The 18,809-nt window shown below is 38.4% G+C and overlaps 1 protein-coding gene and 1 long non-coding RNA gene across 2 annotated transcripts; both read left to right on the forward strand.

Moving 5' to 3' along the window:
* The first annotated feature begins 654 nt into the window (after positions 1–654).
* Positions 655–3,332, forward strand: LOC117457360 (uncharacterized). Its single transcript, XR_004553326.2, has 4 exons — positions 655–776; positions 1,838–1,974; positions 2,856–2,900; positions 2,999–3,332. It is a non-coding gene; the product is annotated as an uncharacterized lncRNA (long non-coding RNA).
* A 10,230-nt stretch (positions 3,333–13,562) lies between these two features.
* On the forward strand, positions 13,563–18,796 carry paf1 (PAF1 homolog, Paf1/RNA polymerase II complex component). The gene is made up of 14 exons (XM_034097707.2): positions 13,563–13,792; positions 14,864–14,896; positions 15,018–15,110; positions 15,193–15,314; positions 15,424–15,490; positions 15,578–15,679; positions 15,763–15,868; positions 16,014–16,082; positions 16,201–16,304; positions 16,397–16,513; positions 16,614–16,742; positions 16,987–17,092; positions 17,801–17,885; positions 18,045–18,796. Exons 1-14 carry the CDS (start codon positions 13,749–13,751, stop codon positions 18,479–18,481), a joined length of 1,614 nt encoding a protein of 537 aa, XP_033953598.1. The 5' UTR covers positions 13,563–13,748; the 3' UTR covers positions 18,482–18,796.
* Positions 18,797–18,809: the final 13 nt, after the last annotated feature.

The following is an 18,809-nucleotide window of genomic DNA, read 5'->3' on the forward strand; positions in this document are numbered from 1 at the left end:
TCATAAATCTATTGATTAGATTAGATTTATGATAGACTTTTGAAACTACAAGAAGATAAGGAGGACTTTTACAAAAAAGTAATAGAGATTTTTGTCCAGAGGGATAGGAAAATGGACTTCATCTTCATGTCAAGGTAAGACTGCAATTTTATTGAAAATGGGATCTTACTAACAGAGAACAATTCAATATTTAAATGATACAATTACATGTTTTGGGTATCCTTTTGTTGAACTGTCTGTTTAAAATTAATTGAAGCATCAGACTAAAGAGGCTTTTGAAAATAATATTATATTTCGATTTAGGTCAAAATATAATATTTGTAAACCTGAAGAGTCAGTGCCAGTGCCTCACCAGCCATGAACCTCACTGCAGAAGCTTATATATAGACATCTACGTTTATTGTGCCCCACCACTTTTGTACATATAGAAACGCCACTGGGTGTAGGGGTAGGGTGTAGGGGGCGGTTTGGGAATGGGCCGGTCTGCGTGATACAAACAAACAACAAATAGCGTGTGCGTTCCATTTTCACTCTATGTTAGTGATTTATCCGACCGGTCCACGTTGGTGCCGCTAGTACATTTTCAACGGGGGGGGGGGGGGGGTCATGGGATTAATGATAAAAAGGCCCCGACCTCATTAGGTCCGAGAGCCACAGCTTGGAACCAACCGGAAATGCATGCAGCGTGAGCGTGATAATGGGACGAGCGTTGTAAACAAACGTGAAGGGTTTTGCTAGCTGTAACAGGAATGCCGTTTCAAGAGTCCTTTACTTGAGTGAGTAAATAAAACAATACAATATGCCTCCATGCCTTTTTACTGACCTTCTGCCACGTAACTCTGGACAAGTGACATGGTACACGTTAGCTGTCAATAACACAGTGGCTCCAGCGTGTCACCTTGTGCTATTTACATGTAAGAAAGTCATGTTTAAAAGCAGTCATTAGCAATTGGTCAAGTCAAACTGTAGCTGATCATTAGCTTAACCAGCTACACAGACACGATGTTTTGAAACTAGTAGCTAGCCAGATGGCTAGTACAGTAACTTGTATCATGACTTCAGCTAGCCTCCTGAAATATCTAATCTCATAGGCTAAGTACATGCATCGAGGATGATGTGTACAGACAACGTTGTACATGAACATTAACGGTTGACAAAGACAATTCCGTCAGCCAGCATCTTACTGATGTTTTCTACAGTACAACTGCATACGTTAGCTAAGATTTGACATTAAAGTTAGCTGTGAGGACACTGATTTACTTATATTGTATCTTAACTGGCAACTTAATGTTTTGAGTATGATTTACATCTTGATGATGTTGCTCAAACATCAGATGAAGCCACTTTTTTTGTGTTTTTTATGCGAGAGTAAACACATTGATTTGCAAACTCAATAAAGTGTCATACTTTTAATACTATTCAATTATGCATTTGTTTGTGTTGTTTGAGTTATCCATAAACGACCTAGCAGTATTTAACAACATACTATTCAAAATGTGTTCAACAAACCTATATTGGGGGCATTGAATTGGGCGTTCAACAAATTCAATTATACTTATTATTAATAAATATGTTGTAATGAGTAATGTTAGAAAACAATACTGATAGTATCTTGAAATGCCATATTCACAATAAATACAACACTTGATTATTATATACTTGTTTTTTTAATGTATACAATTATAAAAAAAGGTTATGATACATTAGGAACTGTATGGACAATTCTCTGATGGGAGACATGAATACACAATACTTGTTAACTTACAGTCACAGTATACATACTCATAATTATGTCCTTCCAGCAGACATCACTTAATTCTACGGTTTGTCCTCACAGAACTCCAGGATGTTGTGTGAAGTCCTGCTGTCATCGTTATGGTTCCTGTTTGTTATCTTTTGGGTCGAGACAATAGGTGTTTGGCTGTTTCTGTCTATGTTCTACCAAGACCGGGCTTTTTACTACTGGGGAGATGGGTAAGAAATGTGTTTCTGTGGTTTACCTTTTTATCTTAGTCATTTATTCATCATAGTTTGTTCATTATAAGACTTAAAAGCAAAAATAGTCACTCCACACTTAAGATGTATTTAATATATAGATAGTTTCAGAGTTATTTAGCAAAAATGTAACATCAAGATTATCCTGGCCAAGATAATTGGGATTCTTCCTTTTATTTTTTCAAATATTCTTAAAACTCTTAAAATGGCAAAAACTTGAATTAAATAGCCTTGCATTTAATATTACATTAGTGAACATACTTTTTAGAGAAAGACTATAAGGCAATCATAAATCACACGTTCCATCTGCATAAATAAAGCAATATTATGTGAGTGATGTTTTAAAATGATCATTCAAATCCACTAGAAATGTACCAAGAATATTTTTTTACATTTATTGTTTTAAGCGCAATCCACAACTAAAATCCTGTATCGTCTCACTTCCTGTCCATAGCCTTACTTTTTGAAATGATTCTAGCTGTTACAACTTTTTGCCATGAGTAAATAATCATTTCATCTTGATTCATAAGAAGAACTTAATCAAGTTACAGGTCAACCAGTAGGATCATCAGTGACTGTGATGCCACTTTGTTCACAACACGTGACTTGTCTGTTTATGTATAAGTACAGTGAGAGAATAAACGGTAGAATCACATGCATTGAAAGTTAAAAATCATGACTATATTTTCTTCATAGGACCCAAATGCAGACTTTATGACTCCTCAAGCCCCTACTGAACAATGGATGGAAAAACACTTAAGACCTAATTTGCAATGTCCATTATCGAATCATTTTTGCATGCTCTGTTCATGGTTTAGTTAACATGATGTTTTCAGAGAACTATTCTTTTGATGTTACAGGGTATTTGCAGATGATCCTGGACAGATGATAAACATGTTTAGCAGGCAAGGACTTAATTTAAAAAATGTTAAGATTATTACAAACAAAAATAGGACCCATGCATATTTAAATGCAATGTTTAATCTCTTGTCTCTCTTCACAGAGCTGATAACGACATGCAGACAGAGATGCAGACCTCAGACCGGCAAAGATGAAGACGTCCATCTAATGGACTTTCAATAGAATGCATGGATACAACTGAAGAACACATACAGAACTGTAGCTATTTCTCCTTTGCACTGACTAACTGCTGTGCAAAGCGCTTGTTAACATAAATATATGTAGGCCCCCCTCTAAGTAACTGGTGGGGAAGAGTTACCATTAAGACTGTTAGGGAATGATTAATACAACTTGTATGTTCCCTTTCAGAACTTTAATAGGCAAGCAAAATCAATGTAGCAGAAAAATAAACCTCGTATTGTGTGTCTTTGTTTTAATTTTGTCTTGAGACTTGGGCAGAGATTCTGTTTTATTCATATGTTGTTTCATGCAACTCAAGTTATTGCTGTCTGCATTCAATATGTTTTGAATATCAAATTGCAGTAAATCTATACTGAGTTGTTTATATCAATGTTATAGTCAGGTGTGTGGGTGTATGTTTTGATGTCACAACCTTCAACAAATAAGTAATCTAGCTTTGAATATCAGAGGTGATGGAACCATGAACTGAACACAAAATAACTATAACAAAGATGTCATTATTTGATCAAGGAATTTATATTTCGCTCTCTCTCTTACAGTAATAATCTGGTTAGAAAAAACTATATTTAAGGTTTAAGCATTTCAAATATGGGAAATACAACATCATGTTGCCCTTATCTGTTGATTTTGATCAGTTGTGTATCTGTATTCCAATATAAGACTTGTTGTCAATACTCAGTACACATAATAACTGAGCTATATTTATAGCAACTGCAAAAGCTCAAAATGCTGTTGAAGATAACAGGATGGGGCCGAGAGCCCTGAATAATTTTTTGGAAAGAAACGCAATATGTCATTTCTTTGCCAGAAACAATATGGGAGTGAGTGAACACAATGGCAAATATCCTCTCTTAAAGCAATAGTTCAATGTGATATTTATTAAATGATACAAAAGTGAAATGATACCTTTAAAATATACAATTATTTGCAAGCCTGTATGATTATTTGTCTTCCAACACATTGCTTTTCAACAAAACCAGCAAATTATTTGGGTTTTATTTTGTAGCTCAGACAAAGAATGTCAATTTGTTTTTGTATCAATATGTAAAATAAATGGAAGTATTTTTAAGGCATGTTTTTGAAGTGTACTTTCGAAATACGTTACATGCCAGGACAGCAGGGGTCGCTCACATAAAGCAAACCCTCTCTGTGAATCTCAAGTGTCACTACCCGATCTGCAGTGCGCATGTGCGAGATGGCCCGCCATATTGGACAACTCCGGACGGCCAGCGCCATATAGATATATATATTTATTTTGTATTGAACATTTTTAAAACATACAAAAGCTCGGTGAGGATATCATCAACTTATCAACATAAGTGCAAGACATTTATTCACAATAAGACAAAAATAATACATCCAATAAGAGCCAGAGGGAGAGAAAAAAAAGCATAAAGGCAGAAAAACATTTGGGAGGCATTAAGCTTACTTAAAATAATAACCATTTGGAAATGTCATTGCAAATCTTTATAGACATGTTACAAGATTGCAAGATCTTATTTTATAAAATGACCTAAATCTCCTAAAGCAAAAGAAACTCATTACAAAATTATTCATAAAATCTACCCGGTTTCTACTTTTTTAAATTCAAGATTTAAATTTGAAGTGGAACCATGTTCCTTTTGTAATTTATCTGATGAATCGTTGGAACATTTATTTTTCTCATGCACTTTTTCTAAATTGTTTTGGTCGAATGTGAGAGATTGATTGTTACTTAAATTAACAAACATTCCAGCCTTCAAAATATATCACATTTTATATTATATTGATCATTTGGATTCTCCCATATCTGATTTGGAAAATATAATTATTATTTTGGGTAAATACCATTTACATTGTAGCAAATGGAGAGGAGGCAATCCCTCCTTTCCCTGTTTCATAAATGAGTTCAAGTCCTTTTTTCTGTCCCTTAGGAAAATATTATTATATTATATGGCTATCCATATGGCGCTGGCCGTCCGGAGTTGTCCAATATGGCGGACCATCTCGCACATGCGCACTGCAGATCGGGTAGTGACACTTGAGATTCACAGAGAATTATATATATATGGCTCTGCGGCAACCCAAGTAGGACACTTGACACAGTGACTTTTGGCAAAACACAAAAAGAAAACTCGAGAGAGACGAGTTATTGTTATTACAACGTGACTTCACTATTATTTAACAACTCTTTTTATTGGGTTCTTTTATTTGGGGTTAAGTACATTGTCAGAATAAGTGATACATGGATTTAACTTCTGTTAGACAGCTATATGCCATACATTTTTGCATACATTCACAGTAAATATTTATTCAGTATGATAGCTGTCTAACAGAGGTTAAATTCAATTCTCACTTATTCTGACAATGTACTTAACCCCAAATAAAATAACCCAATAAAAAGAGTTGTTAAATAATAGTGAAGTCACGTTGTAATAACAATAACTAATCTCTCTCGAGTTTTCTTTTTGTGTTTTGCCAAAAGCCACTGTGTCAAGTGTCCTACTTGGGTTGCCGTCCGGAGTTGTCCAATATGGCGGCCCATCTCCCACATGCGCACCATGGATGTATAATAAGAACTGGGATGCGTTACGATAATCCAAAAAGCAGCTCCTAAATTCTAACCCTATCTCCTATTCCTTGACCTCTGAGTGAAACGTCACGGGGTTAAGGGATAGTGGATAGGAGAATTCAAAAGGACTTAGGAGAAGAGACTGCTGTAGGCTACTTTAGAGAATCCGAATGCACTTTCACTATCCGACGTGTTTATGATGCGCCAGCGGACGTCATTTTGTGCGTCTGCTGCTGTGGGGAAACTATGGAAACTACAGTTTCCTATACAGCGGACTACAACATGGATGTTTAATAAGAACGAGGGACTACTGTAAACTCATCTAGAGACTCTGCACCGTGCTCTAATGCTGTTGCTTTATGATTTATGAACGTAGACAACAGAGAAACATATTCTTCATGACCAAAGTTGGAATTGAAATTAAAAAGGAAAGTGAAACTTATGCTCATCACCCTCTCCCTCCGGTCCACATTAATACTAATGATCCCAAAGATTGTATGAACTATGAAAAGATCTTAAAATCAATACAAATGTATTTATTATAAACGTTAGTCCTTAACATCCATCACTGTGTATATCACCATTCAAACATCTTTTCAAAGTTGAACAAACTCCACACAGCTCAGTAAAGACTGTGAAATGTTGACTTTATTTGATAATTTCAGTAAAAACTAACATTCATATTTCTCTTTTTGATTATAATACTGATGAACGTTCAAAACAAAGCACTTTGACAACTTACCACCTACGTTTTAAAATGCTTAATAAGCACAGTAACTTTCATGATATCATTTCTCGGTCATAATCGGTTGTTTCCGTGAACGGCCGACTGTTGAGTGACGGCAAATGCTGCGGCTGCAAGGCATTGTGGGGCAGCATTTTCGCTTCTCCTGTCCTGGGAGGTCCAGTGGTTCCTATAGCTAAAGGAGGTTATAAAGGAAGTTTGAAACCTCCTTTCCTATCATTCTCATCATTCTAGAGAATTCGAACGGCACTTATCATGGCTGCCACTGAGAGACTTCCGGGTCATTTCACTCCTTTAGGAAGGTTCCTAAGCTAAATGGACTATTCGACTTCAGCCTTGGAACGGCACTTAACATGGCTGCCACTGACGTACTTCCGAGTCATTTCACTTGGTTAGGAAGGTTCCTAAGCTAAATGGACTATTGCAGAGCCGTATAATAGAAGAGTTACGACAACGGAATTCCAAAAACGGTTATCGTCACGTGGTTCATGTAGACGAGGATCGTTCCCCGGAAGTTCATGGCGGGCAATGTGAATGCATTGATAACAGGAGATAGAACTACGATTTTTGGTAATTATTAGTGAATAAAGGTTTTGATTTGCAATATTAATACAACAAATCGATATGTGTATATATTTACATCAATGTGTTTTAAAAAATAAAATAGAATGTGCTAATATTAAGTGATAATATTAGGATTAGTGTGAACATCTAGTTTACATGTTAGGCTAACAGTGCCTTGGTTAAAGAGCCTGTTGCCGTTTATTTATAGCTTTGAATTCTTTAAAACCAATATTATCTTCTTAAACTTGTATGGTAGTCAGGAGCATCACTTTCTAATGTTTATTGATATATTTAGCGGGAGGGGATCTAAAGTAATGCTTTAAAATTCAGATTAGATTCATTTCTACCATTTTCTTAAATTCATGGTAGTTTCAGTAATCCCATGGTAATTGACAACACACTCTCACTCCCTAAGCGTCCAATAGCGACGTTTGGTCAGTGTCCGTGGCGTCCAATTGTGACGCTCCTAGGCTCCTTCAGCGTCATAAAGGGACGCAAATAGCTTTCAACTGATTGCAATGTATTCCCATCTGCATCGGGATTTGACGCTCATGGAAGCACGGCATTCGTTTATGCCGGCTGCCCTTAAAGGCAATGTGAGCATCCATTCCCATTGGATAACGGAGAATTTTACACCCGGAAGTAAGTACTCCTCTTACTGTCGATTGATTTTACAGTGATATCTGCACTACTCATCGACTAAAAAACACCAGATTATCCTTGTTAATTACACAACATTGATTGGTTTAAATTTTGTACAATGCTTTTGTATTTTTCCCCTTCGATTCGGAGAAACAAATATGTTTTCTGAGTAAAGGATGGCAGAAGACACTACACTACCCAGAATCCCCAGCTATCGTTTGGCCTACACCATGTGCTCTGTTTGACAAACCCCGTTTTTTTCACCATTCATTCCGATGGCTGGCGTCTATGGCCCTTTCTCATTTCATCAAATCCCCCTCCTCGACTCCTCGACTCCTCGGTCCTCCGGTAGTGACCCGGAAATGAATTTCAGCGCGCCATGTTGAAGGACATCTCATTTCTCTAAATGCACTTCGAGGACCGAGGATCGAGCGTCGAGGAGGCTCTCTGGAGGAGCTATAACCGAGGATACACTGATGGGTCCTCCACGGCCCTCCACGGCTGCTTCGCGGATGCATTTCCGGCAACAGAGATGTTTCAAAGAATCGTGACGCACGGCCGGACTTATCTCAGCCAATGACAGCTCTGCATGCATCCCCTGGATATTATTTTATTAACTGCTTTCATCGCGACACGATGTTTACAGTGAGAACAGCTGTGAGGTCCTTGCAGAAAGCAGAGCAGTGTGTATAATATATATCACTCAGTAGAACAGGCCTACTCTTTTTGCTTTAGTTTAGTAGATATCTACAAACAAAGAGTCGATATTTTTCTAAAACCATTTAGTGCTTCACAATAAAATACACCACGGCTGTAGCCTGTTTTAGGAGCTGTATATGCGTGTGTGTGGTGTAGGTGTGTGTGGTACAGTGTGTGCATAGATGCAGCGGACAGACAGGTGTCAGTTGGTTTAGTGTCCTCTGCTTACTTTTAATACTTGTAAATACAACTTTTGGCCCGTAATTTATTTTCCACATTGTAGCGAGGGGGGGGGGGGGGGATATATCCAGTCTCTGATAGTGTTACGTTATTATGAGAGTGCTCTGCTTGATTCTGAAATTGTATATATTTATATAAATATATACATATGTGTGTGTATGTCCGCAGCTGTAGCCATTATTGTCTCATTATAACGCACTGTGAATGAATCAAAGTAAATATATAAGTCGTCATGAACACATCTGTCCATCAGACTGTCATCATCAGGAGTTCTCATTTCTCTAACCGCCTGCTGCTTCCCCTCCTCTCTCCTCGGTTCCCCTCCTCGGCTCCTCCGCTCGCATCTCCTGTGGGCGGGACTAAGTATCGAGGATAGGAGTCGAGGAGGGGAGTTAGAGAAATGAGAAAGGGCCTATGTCACGTGATCTTCAAATGTCTCCCTGCAGAAAAAGAAAACATGGCCGAACTTCGTTTTATTCTAGGTGTAAAATGCCTATTTTAAAGTTAGTTTGGCCATTAAAATGTCATTTCTCTAACCGCCTGCTGCTTCCCCTCCTCTCTCCTCGGTTCCCCTCCTCGGCTCCTCCGCTCGCATCTCCTGTGGGCGGGACTAAGTATCGAGGATAGGAGTCGAGGAGGGGAGTTAGAGAAATGAGAAAGGGCCTATGTCACGTGATCTTCAAATGTCTCCCTGCAGAAAAAGAAAACATGGCCGAACTTCGTTTTATTCTAGGTGTAAAATGCCTATTTTAAAGTTAGTTTGGCCATTAAAATGCGTTTTGATGTCATTTGATGCGAGAAATATGAGTTGTTATTTCAGATTATGTGTGCAGTGGATGTACATGATCTTTAGTTTGCTAGTTATTACGAAGATTACTTCAGGAAATCGCGACGTTTTCATTGTTACCAAGGTGGTTGCTAGGGACGCTGCTATCGATATTATTTCTGTTATGTTGTGTAACTGTTTAATGGTGTTATCTTTATTGCTACCCCCTTCCCCGTCAATGTATAGTGTTGGTCCACAGCCTAAACATATTAGTTTAACAAAATCCGCATCTAAAGATAGCCTACGTTATTTCCCCCCTGTGCAATTCCAGTCTCACATCTCAGAGCACACCGTCATTAACAAATACCGGAAACAGACCGAAATAATAATAATACCTTATTCCGAGTGTGCTTGCTTTTCTCTTTGAAAGTCATCACATAACGGCATTGTAATACACGGTTCGGCTGCATTACATATTACATATCTGCCGTAGTTCTGTATTTATAGAGCCATGATGAGAAGACAAACATGAGCAACTGAAAACGTGACGTGGATCATAAATATATCAGCCATTAAACAACATCTTACATTTCTTTTCACACAATACGTCTCCTTGCAGTATCAACACTAATTCGGCTCACTTTTATATTTGATCCAATTGGTAGATAGGCTGTATGTACACCATAAAGGTGCACAGTTGATATAAAGGGACACCTGGTGGTTAAAGCATGTTATTGAATTTCAATATTTTTATTATTAGATATTAATACGATCCCTATAAAGTATATTCATTACTCGTTATTCTCTACTAATTGTTAATTAAAGACTGTATGTAATGACTATTTTGCACATCCCTTTCAAGATTTCAAGATTTTCTAAGGTTTATTGACATATCATATAGGCCTACACAACTATGGTGTAGTTCTGCACTGAATGAAAAACTTGGGTTGCAGGTTCCTCAATAGTGCATTACAAGACATCTATCAATATTTGTGCATACCTCCAGCAATGTTAACTATGTTGAAGCACTTATTTTAACTGATATTATACATAATGTATTATACTCTTATAGATGTATGTAGATATTTCATCTCCGGCCTTGTCAGGTATTGAACAATCAATAAATAAAGAACACAGAATTGTTGAATATAAAACACAGAATTTATGTGATTATACTAAATGATTTTCAAATAAACACAACTGCATATTTAACTGTTACACATGCTGATGTAACGCAAATGTTCCAACTTGGGATCAATAAAGTATATCTTATCTTAAGCTGATCGATGGCTACTGCCATATTTGCACAATGTGCCTCTGAACCTTGACAAGTGCATGTTTCAGGCTTATCAATTAATGTAATGTAATGTTATCACAGGGGTCACACACATAAGACCAGCTGTTAAATAAAGCTCTTCTGACCTTAGCTGGCATGTGGGTATATATAGTAATACTGCCCATAATGGGCACAAGCAATTTTCACCCATTTATTAATTATATGTTTTAAATGTGAGTGTTTCCTTTCCCCTAAACCTCCAGGGATGTACACAGTTTAATACTGGCAACTTCTTATTATGGGAAATACGAAAACGTCTTTTAAAACTACAACTCCCAGTAGAGACGTGCCATAGAGAACATGTTGCGAAACAGAATAGCCAGCATGTGTAGTTCTGGGGACGGGGTGGGGGAGGGGGGACGCGGTGGACCCGTTCAAATCCAGCTTTGGACAGTCTGCCGTGGTTCCATCCCATTTCAAGTGCTGTTCGAGAATCGGCTTAACCCTCAGAGCACACTCTCCAATCACAGAGCTTGAGGACTATCACGGGGTTTGTCAAACAGAGCACATGGTGTAGTCCAAACGATAGCTGGGGATTCTGGGTAGTGTAGTGTCTTCTGCCATCCTTTACTCCTGGGAATGGACGCTCACATTACCTTTTAGGGCAGCCGACATAAACGAATGCCGTGCTTCCATGAGCGTCAAATCCCGACGCAGATGGGAATACATTGCAATCAGTTGAAAGCTATTTGCGTCTCTTTATGACGCTGAAGGAGCCTAGGAGCGTCACAATTGGACGCCACGGACACTGACCAAACGTCGCTATTGGACGCTTAGGGAGTGAGAGTGTGTTGCAATTGAGGACACAAGTTATCTAATTGACTAATGTCATCTTTATGGCTTTTAGAAAGGACAGGAGACCGACAGGTGACTATCAAAGGACTAGCAGCAGCAGCATGATGATGATGATGTTAAATGTGTTGTTTTAGGAACAACCATTGCAAATACATGGAATTCAATAAACATTGAATAGCATATCATGCAGTTTGTCTGTGCCTTTTCCTCCGTGTTGTCCTGGTTTGCTGTGCTGCCTCCTAGTCGCCACCATGGTTTGCTGTGCTGCCTGGGGATGCTCCAATCGCTCAGAGAAAGGAGTATGAATGTACGGCTTCCACACTGACACAGAGCGGAGGAAGCAGGAGCAATTTCACGACCAACAGCAAAAAAATATGTGATTTATATACAAACACTGCATTTGCACTTTTTCACAAAACGAAAACCACACCATTGGGAAAGCGTAATGTTTTGTTTGATACAAAAAAACAGGGAAAGGCTTGAAAAACACTGAGAGTTGAGACTCAGGGTGCAGGGTGAGGGTCTCAGTGCAGGTATTCGGCTCCATTGAATCCCCCTCTGGTTCTTGTGCTGAAAGAGGGAGTAACAGACAGGAGAAAGGGTTATTAACACCTATATAGCACACCTATTGGATGGGAAATTGCCTTGGGGAGATAAGGTGTGGTCTCTGTTCCCAACTGAAGTTATGGAACTTTATTATTTGTGAGTTTAACAAAGTATGACAAATGGCATCAGTAACAGATGTGATATGAATTTCTATAAAGTTGTCTCACATTCTTGGTCATATTTTATATACAGTATGTAATGAGTATAACATGTCCAGTAAGTATAAAGTGTTTCCTAATACTGTGTATTCAACCACTATGGAATATGTATGTGGGCAGACAAAACTGAGTTGTTCTGTGTGTGAAGTAACCTCAAGTCACTCGTTTGTCAAGACAAAAAAGGGCAAGACTAGGCTGAGAGCAGAGGCTATACCCACCATCTTCGTGCATCGCCCTGTGGTCAAAAAGAGAAGGGCCCCTGTATCTACAAAGCCCATAGCTCATGATCACAGCGATAGTGTGAAAGGTGACACAGGTATAATAAGTATGAACTCTTAGTAACAAAAGTAATATTTCTTATTTTTAAGTGGTATAATATTTTAAATGTTCGAACATTTACAGTGCCATGTCTTCTACTTACATTAGTCGCAAAGATTGAAGGAAGAAGGGAAAGGATCACTGCCCTCCACCTGCCAGCACCCAGCCAGAGGAGCGCAAACAACAAAAACAAGCAAGGTGTCCCGTCATGTACCTGGAAGTTTGGGTTGGCAAAATGGAGTAAGAGAGGGACTTGAAAAACCTTGGTGGCTCTCTACTCATGTTTTTACAGTTGTCTTGGTTACAGCTATCAAGTTTTTTTTTTGTGCCATTTCCACATCTTTAGAAAATATGAAAAAATTGAAGTGAAATCAACCTCTTCTCTGGAGAACAAACTTTGATTTCTCTGTCTTGTGAGTTTGCAGTCTTGCAGTTTTGCAGTTTTATATATATATATATACAGTGCAATAAGCTTCTTAGTGCAATAATAAGCTACAGGGACGTTAATCTACGTCGGTAATATTAACTTTATTTAATACAACATTTACGGTACAAGATTTACATCATACAGCCCATGTAGTATAATATTTTACAAATGATGAATTACAGCAAACATGTGCAATATATCCATTATTACAGCTCCGTGGGCTGGCAGTAAGGCGATATGGGTCCGTTGTTATTGTGCATTCATGGGTAAAGATAAACGCATGTAGTGCTGAACACGTAACTTGAACGTGCCGGGCAGCGCGGTCCCGTGGGTTAGATGCGCGTTCATGATGCCGAGGGAAATAACCGTAACGTTATTAGCACATTTGTACAACTTGAGCAACGAATGTTTTTAATAAGGGCTATACAAACTTTCATACTGGGTTGTTTATTTAGTTAAAAAAAATTATCCAACGAGTTACAGACCACTCTTTCCCCATGTAAGTCAATGGGAAAAAGTGTTTCCGGGCCCAGCAACCTAAAGGAAGTGTAGTACCGCCGTTTGGCCACAACGAATATTCTCATCAGACTCCGGCGCACTTCCTGGGGGCTTGGGTAGTGACCATAGGTAGTGACATCAAGCATCACCGCCGGGTCAAACATCCTACCCTGCCGGGTACAAATAAAAACATGCCGTACAAATACTGATTAAAGTTGATTTTGCGTTAAGCGTGGATCATCTACCATATAGTTGTTGATTATTTGTGCAAACAATTGTTCATAGTTTCGAGCAGTTTGTTTAAAAAATGGCTCCGACGATTCAGTCCCAATCCCGAGAAGACGGACACAGGTAAGAAATAATATCTAACAAGGTTCTCAAACTGGCTGTTGTCTGCAGTGTTAATATGATCGAGTTCATTCTTAAACCTTGACGGGACATTATAAGGGGGCTCTGTTGTGTACAACACAAGCTAACAATGCTAGTTAGCTTGCTAAACTATCAAGCAAGCTTAGTGTTAAGTTAACTTATGCTAACCTGCCTGCTAAGCTAACTAGGCGCGCTAACCTTAATATTGAATACTAACATATAGGTACATTTCATCTATCGAGTTAGTCCAAGTTATTTAATATAAACGCATTTCAATTTGCTTAAATTGTGTTAGTGATAGCTAAACGTTGTTTACGCTAATAAAGCTTAGCTAGTTCTAATGCTAATGGTAACGTAGAATTTCTTTTTTTTATGAGTAATATGGAAATGGAATTATATAACAATACATGTTGAAAAAAAAAATATATAGGCTAACTAAATGTAAATAATAATAATGCAAATGTGGACTAGGGTGTTAAACTGCAGGATTAGTACAGACTTTTTCTCATACTGATATTCTGAACAATCTGTGCTGTTGTATTAGCTGCAAAGTGTGTATTTTTATTATATGTACAGCACTTTGGCTCGACCAAAAATCGTTTATAAATGTGCTATATAAATAAAACTTGATTTGATTTGAGACTAGAATCTAGTTTAGTTTAATATGTACTAAAAAATATTAACTAGTCACTAGATCATATTTTTTTAGATTAAATGTATAGTGTAAATCTAGTGTCAGAGTATTTGCACAGTGTATTACAAAATGATTGTAGGCCTACCGGTAAATCCGTATAACAGGAGTAATAATAAATAAATACTGTGTGAGGTTACCTAATATTATTAGTAGTAGTAAGTTACTGAAAATATACATACTTTATGAACAAGAATGTCACAATCATTTACTAAATAGAAAATGTGGACAACATGCATGATGTATCCATCAACCAGAATATAGAGAGAAAATCAAAGATGGCATCAAAAAGAGTAGAACATTATTTATCAATGAACTTTATTTATAAGATTATAGTCTGACAAATGTGTTTTCTCTTACAGTCGGCAATCCTCTCATAGAACTGTTCCAGAAAGGTAAGTAGATAGTTTGGTGCATTTATTTTCCAGTCTCTCCGTTTAAAAGTAGCACTTGTGAATACAAATGTGTCTGGGTTACCTAACAAGTGTTTGTCCCATACTTTTGTGCCCATGACAGGTCAGGGGTGGTCTGTCGAGTGAAGTACTGCAACAGCCTGCCGGACATTCCCTTTGACCCCAAATTCATCACATATCCATTTGATCAGCACAGGTGAATATTCAGCGTCTTCATTCATGAACTATGCACTGATTAACATGGGCACAGATTGACATTTGTTTTTCTGTTTCTGCAGGTTTGTACAGTATAAAGCCACCTCTCTAGAGAAGCAGCACAAGCATGAACTCCTGACTGAACCAGACCTCGGGGTCACCATTGATCTCATCAACCCAGACACTTACCGTGTAGACCCAAGTAGTAAGTCTCCTGTTGTTTTTATGTCACTTCCTTTTTATTATTTTCATTTTTCAAGAGACAACTGGGCTTTATCGTCTCTGTAGACTGACCAAATATTTTACATTTTCAGTACTGTTGGATCCTGCTGATGAAAAACTGTTGGAAGAGGACATCCAGGCTCCAGCCAGTTCAAAGAGGTAAAGCTGCTGAATAGGCGGCTATGTTTTATTTTTACTTGCTTGAAGATTTTTTCAATTTAAAATTGTTTTCTTATTCCCTATTAGGTCACAGCAGCACGCCAAAGTGGTGCCGTGGATGAGAAAGACAGAATACATTTCTACAGAGTTCAACAGATATGGCGTTTCTAATGAGAAAGTGGAAGTCAAGTAAGTTGGCTAAATAGGCTTACTTTGAAAATACCAAATAGTGGATGAATTTGTGTGTGTGACATGCGTGTTTTTGTTTTAAGGATCGGTGTATCTGTCAAACAGCAGTTTACAGAAGAAGAAATCTACAAGGACAGAGATAGCCAGATTTCTGCTATTGAGAAAACATTTGAGGATGCACAGAAATCGGTAAGCGGGCTACAACGAGCCTTCCCAAATTATGGCTGTAAACTGCTCTTAAATTCAAGCAACTTCAGGGGTAAAATGGGCATTAGTTGTTGTAGTTTTCTCCTAGTTATTGCTCTTTTTTAAACGTGTTGTTATTACTCTTCAGATTGCACAGCACTACAGTAAACCCAGAGTTACTCCCGTGGAAGTAATGCCTGTGTTCCCCGACTTCAAGGTGAGCTATCATTTCCCTATGTTTATTGAATTGACTCAGTGTATGATTTTTGTTGACTGTAGTGGGAGAACTGCAGTATGAAAAATAACATTTTGTACACCTGTTTCTCTTTCCCCAGATGTGGATCAACCCATGTGCTCAGGTCATCTTCGACTCTGATCCTGCGCCTAAAGACTTGTTAGCACCGCAAGGAGTGGAAAGGATGTCACAGGCTATGATCAGGTCTCTACAGAATATGTGTTGCATACATGTGCGTTTAAACAATAACATTTTTGTATAAACACTAACTTATTTTTCACATCTGTTCAATACAGGGGTATGATGGACGAGGAAGGCAATCAGTTTGTGGCCTACTTCCTTCCCAATGAAGAAACAATCCGCAAGCGCAAGAGGGATTGCGATGAGGGCATGGATTATATGCCTGAGGATCTGTATGTAGAAATATTGCATGAAGAAAGTCATTTAAAAATCACCTTGTTGCTTTGCTTGTATACCAGGGAGTAATAATGTATTTTATTTTCTGTGTTTCAGGTATGATTACAAGATAGCCAGGGAGTACAACTGGAATGTCAAGAACAAAGCCAGCAAGGGCTATGAAGAGAACTACTTCTTCATCTTCAGAGATGGAGATGGTGTTTACTACAATGAACTTGAGACAAGGTAACTAATTGATCAGAAAATAGCTTGTTTCTTGATCCATCTAAGAATGTAAAATGTTTGCTTTTAAGAGGAATAATTTCAGCTGGTGTGATTAGATCAAGCTTAAGTGTGGATTGATATGCCTTAGAAAGTTTAGTGTATATTGGTAACGCACAAAACAAACCGCAGCATCACCATGATATTTGGGGCTTTCGTGGGAAACTGTTGGACCTTGTCCTCTGACCGCCTTTTTTCTGTGCTGCAGAGTGCGTCTGAGCAAGAGGAGAGCCAAGGCTGGAGCGCAGTCAACCACAAACGCTGTACTGGTGTGTAAGCACAGAGACATGAACGAGAAGGAACTTGAAGCCCAGGTGAGTGTACTTTTTACTTTCCAATTGTTGTTTTTTTCTGACTTGGACTAAAAGTTGTTTTAGTTTTTTTTACTGTTGTAAAGTAGGAACATTCCAGATGAATGCTCTGGCTCTTTGAGTCTTTCCTAGTCAAACTGTTCAACAATTGAGCTATACTTGCTACATTATTTGCATTGAGAAAAGAATGTAGTTTGAATGCCTCTAATTAGTTTAGGGCATATTTAAAGAATAAACACAAGAAGAACACAGATATGATTTTAATATTCTTTTGATAAATTAAAATATATATTTTTTCTTTAAGGTACTTGTTCCTTATTTAGTCAGTACCTCGTTAAGTTAAAATTAAAACGAGTAAATAAATCATATTTGTTGTCTTATTTAAGTCAAGCTAACTATTTGTTTTACTACCTTCATATCTATTTAAAAAAACAAGCTAAGAAATCATGTTTATCATGGATTACACATGTAATACTGATTTACATTCAGTTGGTTATTCAACATGAACTAAACAAAGTAGTTTCAAGTAGTTTGTTTAAACCATATTAGATTATTTGGCATGTAATACATGTTGGCATTTCTTTAGTTTTTAACCATCCGCTCCAACATGACTCAGCTAATCTAATGACAAACTGTTATAGCAGTGTAACGCTGGAGTCTTGGACAATAGTAGTTTACTTGTGACTGATTCAGTTTTATCTTGATTTTCAGGATGCACGTAAAGCTCAGCTGGAGAACCATGAGCCAGAAGATGAAGAGGAAGACCTGGACTTGCTTAAGGACATGCAGGACTCTGGTCAGTTTGCTTTTGATCTACCAGTGTGTATCTCACTACTTTTTAGTTATCTGGCTCCTTGCTGCACTGTAGTAGCTGTTTGTCAGCTACATTGTTCGTCTTCTGGATTGACGACATGACTTCTATTTCTGTCTGTGATATTTAAACTGCTTCCTACAGGTGATGACAAAGAGAAGGGCAGTGGCAGTGAGGCAGAGAACTCTGGCAGTGACTCTGAGCGGGAGGAGGAAATACCGGAACAAAAACCAGAGGAAAACGCGGAGGAACAGGGCAAAGAGAAACGTAAGAGGACGACAAGCGGCAGTGGGAGCGAGAGCGGCGGGGAGAGGACCAGAGAAATGCGAGATGAGGAAGAGATCTTCGGCAGTGACGATGACAGTGAAGACAACGAAGAGGAGAACAAGACCTCAGCCAGGAGCAGTGCGGCGGAGGGAAGCGGCAGTGAGGATGAAGGAGCGAACAGAGGAGGCAGCAGGAGCCGCAGCGCCTCTCCAGCACACAGCGACCGCAGCAGCGACCACTCGGAGACCCGGGCTCAGAGCGGGAGTGGCAGTGAGAGAGGCTCAGACTCCAGTGACGCCAGTGACAGTGAATGAGATCTGTGATCAGGACAGCAAGGTGACGGCCACCTTTCTTACCTGTATGTTCATCTCCAAACCATCGGTCACTGACCATAACATTAGCGCAGTCTGGGGATGTAGCTTCTATATTGCAAATATGAAATGATATTTGTGTGTCTCTTTCCAAACACCTTTTTAATTGTAGATTTAAATCATACACCTGTAGCCATTTGTACACCGTATTCTTAAAGGATCATGTAAAAATGTCTTTGTTCTCTCTGTTTTTGACTTGCCATTGTGTTACGGCTTCGAAGCGGACAATAAAATACAGGTGGATTGTTTTTGTAAGAAGCGGTGGTCAAAG

Source organism: Pseudochaenichthys georgianus, chromosome 13 (assembly GCF_902827115.2).
Source record: "Pseudochaenichthys georgianus chromosome 13, fPseGeo1.2, whole genome shotgun sequence".
In the NCBI taxonomy this organism is placed as follows: domain Eukaryota; kingdom Metazoa; phylum Chordata; class Actinopteri; order Perciformes; family Channichthyidae; genus Pseudochaenichthys; species Pseudochaenichthys georgianus.